Source organism: Nanorana parkeri, unplaced genomic scaffold, assembly GCF_000935625.1.
Source record: "Nanorana parkeri isolate BGI_ZX_2015 unplaced genomic scaffold, ASM93562v1 scaffold754, whole genome shotgun sequence".
Taxonomy (NCBI): Eukaryota; Metazoa; Chordata; class Amphibia; order Anura; family Dicroglossidae; genus Nanorana; species Nanorana parkeri.
This window is the reverse complement of record NW_017307022.1, coordinates 190179-195422: the sequence shown is the minus strand read 5'-3', so window position 1 is coordinate 195422 and position 5244 is coordinate 190179. Positions and strand designations below refer to the sequence as shown.

At 49.0% G+C, this 5244-nt stretch overlaps 1 protein-coding gene across 1 annotated transcript in view; it reads left to right on the top strand.

Annotated features, from left to right (window-relative positions):
* The window catches only part of HABP2 (hyaluronan binding protein 2), a 144883-nt gene extending 139936 nt beyond the window's left edge, over positions 1–4947 (top strand). The window contains exons 10-14 of the mRNA XM_018564477.1: positions 73–361; positions 861–1003; positions 1116–1250; positions 2087–2226; positions 4783–4947. Coding sequence (XP_018419979.1) covers positions 73–361; positions 861–1003; positions 1116–1250; positions 2087–2226; positions 4783–4947 — 872 coding nt within the window. The remainder of the gene's footprint in view (positions 1–72; positions 362–860; positions 1004–1115; positions 1251–2086; positions 2227–4782) is intronic.
* Positions 4948–5244: the final 297 nt, after the last annotated feature.

The window sequence follows — 5244 nt, the reverse complement described above, 5'->3', positions numbered from 1 at the left end:
CTCTCTCTCTCTTCATACAACACACTATCTCATTAGCTCTCTTAGCCGTTCTTTACTGTTCCTCTATTACAGTTTTGCGCCCTAACGTCACCGCGACCGTGAAGCCGCCTAAAACCACGACCATCCCCAGAACAACAGTGAAGGTGAATGCTTCGTTCTCCACATGTGGGATGAGAGAGTTCCCTACAAGCACCCGTGGCAGGATCATCGGGGGGAAGAGGACGCAACCAGGAAATCACCCGTGGTTGGCATCGCTGCAGCTGAAGGGGTCCTCTGGCAACTATCCCTCCGGTCACCTGTGCGGTGGAACTCTGATAGCCGAGTGTTGGATTCTGACGGCGGCCCATTGCGTGAAACCATTGTGAGTGCCCAAAACCACATTGCAGCCATTCTATCTTCTTAAAGGGGCAGAGCTGGTTGATGTAGACACTCCCAGCTGCCTGATGTCAAAGCCGAACTCCTGCCTAAACTTTGTATTTGGTTTTGTGTAGAGTGGGAAAGGGGCAGAACCTTTGCTGGGAGTGTATTGCCATCTGCGACCCTGTAAGGGAAATATTACTATTAAAGCGTGGTCACGGGGAAGGAACCCAGATAGCAAGAAATTGAGCTGCAAGTTTCTTAAATGTCGCTCTCTTGTCCTTGACGTGTTGTTTTACAGTTTTATTAAACCATATTGGTTTAGTCTTTGATCTTTTATTTTTGCTCCCTAAAGGTATGTGCAGCAAGTTAACAAAATTACAATTTAACCCCGACACAAGTTTGTAGCAAGTTATCCTTGCTATCTGGGAAGCAGCCCTTGCATATGTAATGAAGCAATAAGGCCATATAGGTACATACAGAATTGTTCCTCTTTGACGCAGGTTGCTGCCGAATCTCTGGAGGGTGTTGCTGGGAAAATCTGACATAAAGAAGAACGAGAGCTCGGAGCAAGCCCTGGAGGTGGAGAAGATCATCGCACATAAAGACTTTGTGGAGGGGACGTACAGCCTGCACAATGATATCGGTGGGTGACCCGTCCGCACCAGAGATGTGATGGGACTCTCCTGGGCTCACTTCGGGTTCTGTAACAATCCACACCGATTCCCTAATCCCGTGTTGCTTCTTCCTGGTTGCAGCTCTCATGAAACTGAAGAAAGTGAAAGGCAAATGTGCCAGGGAGACGCGCTTTGTGAGGACGGCGTGTTTACCAGACTGGGAATTTCCACCAGGAAAGATGTGCGATATCGCCGGGTGGGGGAGGTCGGAAAAAGGTGAGTGACGCCGGAAAGAGAATCACAACAGAAATAAAACTGATCTTCCATTAGTTGCTTTGTTACCTGTAAATGTGTGTAAATGTAATGTTGGCTCCAGCCAGAGACTTTGCCTGGCTGAGATGATGTCATCAATCTGCTGCAGGCAGGAGGAGGTTTCTCCTACCCCAGTGATCAGCCTGCTGCAGGTAGGAGGAAGTTTCTCCTACCCCAGTGATCAGCCTGCTGCAGGTAGGAGGAAACATTTCCTCAGTCTCCCCTCCCCCAGTGATCAGCCTGCTGCAGGTAGGAGGAAGTTTCTCCTACCCCAGTGATCAGCCTGCTGCAGGTAGGAGGAAGTTTCCCCTACCCCAGTGATCAGCCTGCTGCAGGTAGGAGGAAACATTTCCTCAGTCTCCCCTCCCCCAGTGATCAGTCTGCTGCAGGTAGGAGGAATCATTTCCTCAGATTGGCCTCCTCCAGTGATCAGACTGCAACATTGTAACTTTGTATCCAGTCACAAGGTGAGATGCTGCAGCAGGGGTTGACCTGTGTCAGATATTTGTGAACACAGCCAAGAACTGCACAAGCATCAGCATTTACATGACTGTGCCATCTCCAAGCCGGCACCTCTGTCCAGGAAGTAGATGGTGACCCTGGATGATGGCTGCTGAACCAAGAATGTGCCATCCAAACATATAACCATACAGGAGCAGGTATCTCCCAAAGAGTCATGGGTGAGGATATCTGCTTCTCCTTGAACTCAATGGTATCTTCCCATGAGTGCAAAAAGATTGGGCTGTGTATAAACCCAACCTGGAAGACCCCAAGCCTAATATCACTCTGTTCTGCTGCAGGTTACTCTGCCAACTTGCTCGAAGCCTCCGTCCAGGTCATCCCTGAAGCCAACTGCTCCGACCCCACATTTTATGGAAAATTCATTGACAAGAGTATGCTGTGTGCCGGAGTTCCTGAAGGGGGCGTTGACGCTTGTCAGGTAGGTTCCATCATTCTGTCTGAGGTTCCATTACAGCGTGGAGCATCTGCTGGTGCGACTTAGTGGTTAGCACCCCTCCATGGCAGCTCTGTGGTCCTTGGTTTTAATCCTGGACAGGACTCTGCCTGGAGTGGAGGTACTCTGGTTTCTTCCTGCACTCCAATGACCTGCTGGTAGGTGATTGACTCCTGCCTGAATTGCCCCTGTATGTATATGATCTAGGGACCTTAGGTTGTAAGCTCCTTGAGGGTGGGGACTGATGTCAATGTGCATTGTGATAGAAATGTCTGTAATAAATTATATATATCTATATATATATATATCTATAGATATAGATATAGATATAGATATAGATCAGGGTAGACACTGACATTGCCTCTGCTATTTATCTGTCTCTGAAGACTCACTTGTAGGCTAAGCATCAGAAGATATCTCATCATTTGGTCTGCTGACCACCTGCAAACTGCCCACTTCTGCAGGTTTAGGGGACGGGGTTAAAGCTGAGGGACTGAGCACTGACATCAACCACAAGGTGGACTATCTTCTACATTTTCCTCGCACTCCCTTTCCTGCCTTTCAGGTTTGAGGACACGTACCTACATCTGCCCATGCCAGTGATTCCTGCACTTCGCTGTGAGTCCATCTTGTAGCCCTGCCATGTAGCTTATATTCTACACCTCGGGTGTTCACCAAAGTGCTGGCCCCAGTACCAGCTTTACCCATTCTTATTGAGTCCCATTGTGGGATATCTAGATGACCTACTGCTGAGGGACCAGTCTGTGTAGGTTCTAGCACACAACATAGACAACAACAGGATCCATTAGAACCTTGCCGAGGTTCTGACGGATCCTGAACCTTCAAAAATCAGCACTGGAACCAACCCATCGCTTGGAATATCCGGGACTGGTCCTAGACACGGCTCAAGTTACAGTTTTTCTTCCCCAGGAGAGATTCCTGATTTCAGATTCATACTCTTCGTGGTCCAGGAGTTGCCTGACTGTGCATGAGAGTCCTGGGGCTCATTGTAGCCTCCTCCAAGGCAATTCCATTTGCCCAATTTCATTTCAAGCAACATTCTGTCTCATGGGACAAGTTAGTCCAGTCCTTGGACAGTCTAGCAGTAAAGACCAGGTTGTCCCTGGCTTGGTGGCTCAGAAATCTGACTCTAGAGACAGTGAGGTTGTTTCTTCCTGTCTTCTGGAAGCTCCTCATGATGGATGCCACTCTTTTGTGCTGTGGAGGAGTCCTGGGCAACCTATTGGTGCAGAGGACGTCGGAGGAATCTCATCCCTCAATCAATGTATGTATGCATGCTGCTGGTCTAGGGTTGCCACCTGTCCAGGATTCACCCGGACAGTCCAGGTTTTGAATGCTGTGTCCGGGTTTCATGGCAGCAGAAACCCGGACACAAATGTCAGGCAGACGGGCAACCTTGGGGCTCTGGTGTTCCTGGTTCTAAACAGCCTTACTCTTACACAGGACAGGTCTGCTGCCCAGCTACAGAAGGTCTCCTCATCACTTAGTATGCCTGTGGATTGCGCTCTCTTGTTCTCATGGATGAGATTGCGCAAGACAGTTTATACTTTGGCCCATTTACCAAGTTCTTCAGTGGTTGTCGCTCCTCACTCCCTCCTGGCTGTCTCTCCTCACTTTCTTGGCTGTCTCCTCTCTCTCCCCTGGATGTCTCAGCTCACTATCTCCCCTGGCTGTCTCTCCTGGCTCTCTCCTCTCTCTCTCTCTCCCTCTCTCTCCTGGCTGTCTCCTCTCTCTCCCCTGGCTGTCTCTCCCTCTCTCTCCCCTGGCTATTTTCCCAGGCTATCTCCCCTGGCTCTCTCTCCTGGCTGTCTCTCTCCTCTGGCTGTCTCTCCTCGCTCTCCTCTCTCTCTCCCCTGGCTGTCTCTCCTCTCTCTCTCCATCTCTCCCCTGGCTGTCTCTCCTCTCTCTCTCCATCTCTCCCCTGGCTGTCTCTCCTCTATCTCCTGGCTGTCTCTCCTTGTTTTCTCCGGTATACTCTCAAAAAGAAAACTGCACTATAGTGTTCGGGTTTCGCTTGAAGAAAGGGCGGCAACCCTATGCTGGTCCTGCTTTGTTTCAAAATGGAGGCATGCTGGTAGCAGGATGCCCAATCCTCCTGTAGGCAGCAGTATAACCTGATAGTACATGACTTCCAGTGTCCCTCAGTAGACTTCAATAGACTAACAGTGAGTACAAAAATCCTATTATTCTCTTAATTGTCTACTAAAGTCTATTGTAAGATATTATACTGTTGATACAAAGGAAATACATTACATTGTTTTCTATTGACAAATTACACCTTTCTAGTGATGGGTACCACAAACAGCCGTGTAGAGGCGCGCACATCACAATAATAAATGACAGTAGGAGAGACTTGTATCCATACCCCAACTACAATTCAGGAAATGTTAGAGGAGACCAACATGATCTTAAGCGGAACTTTGAAGGCAGATGCTATAAATCCTATTAGTTTGCCGTAGATGACAATTCTTCTTTCTGAGAACTCCCCAATCCTCTGACTACCTCTTGTGTCTCCTCCAGGGTGATTCTGGCGGTCCCCTAGCCTGTGACCGGGACGGTGTGGCCCAAGTCGTCGGCGTGGTTAGCTGGGGAGAAAAGTGCGGCCTTAGAACCAAGCCGGGGGTCTACTCCCACGTCTACAGATTCCTCCCTTGGATCCAGGAGAACATCAAGGCAAACCCATAGGGCTGCCATTGTGAGGATGACACAACTTATACCATAGCCCCTTCCTGACGGGCACTCGGGCACCTTACTTCTTGGCAGATTACCAGCCATGAGTGGGCACAGGGAATACTGCAATAGCTGGACAATGTCAGTTTTGGGGCCCTGAAGGGCCACATGTGTTATGTCATTGTGTGTATATTGACCAATACTGGCCGTGCTATACTTGGGGAGTCATGCTTGTCATTGTAATTGAATAAACGCAATTAAAAAACAGAAAAGACGATAATATCCTACAATCAGCATGCAATGAGCAAACCT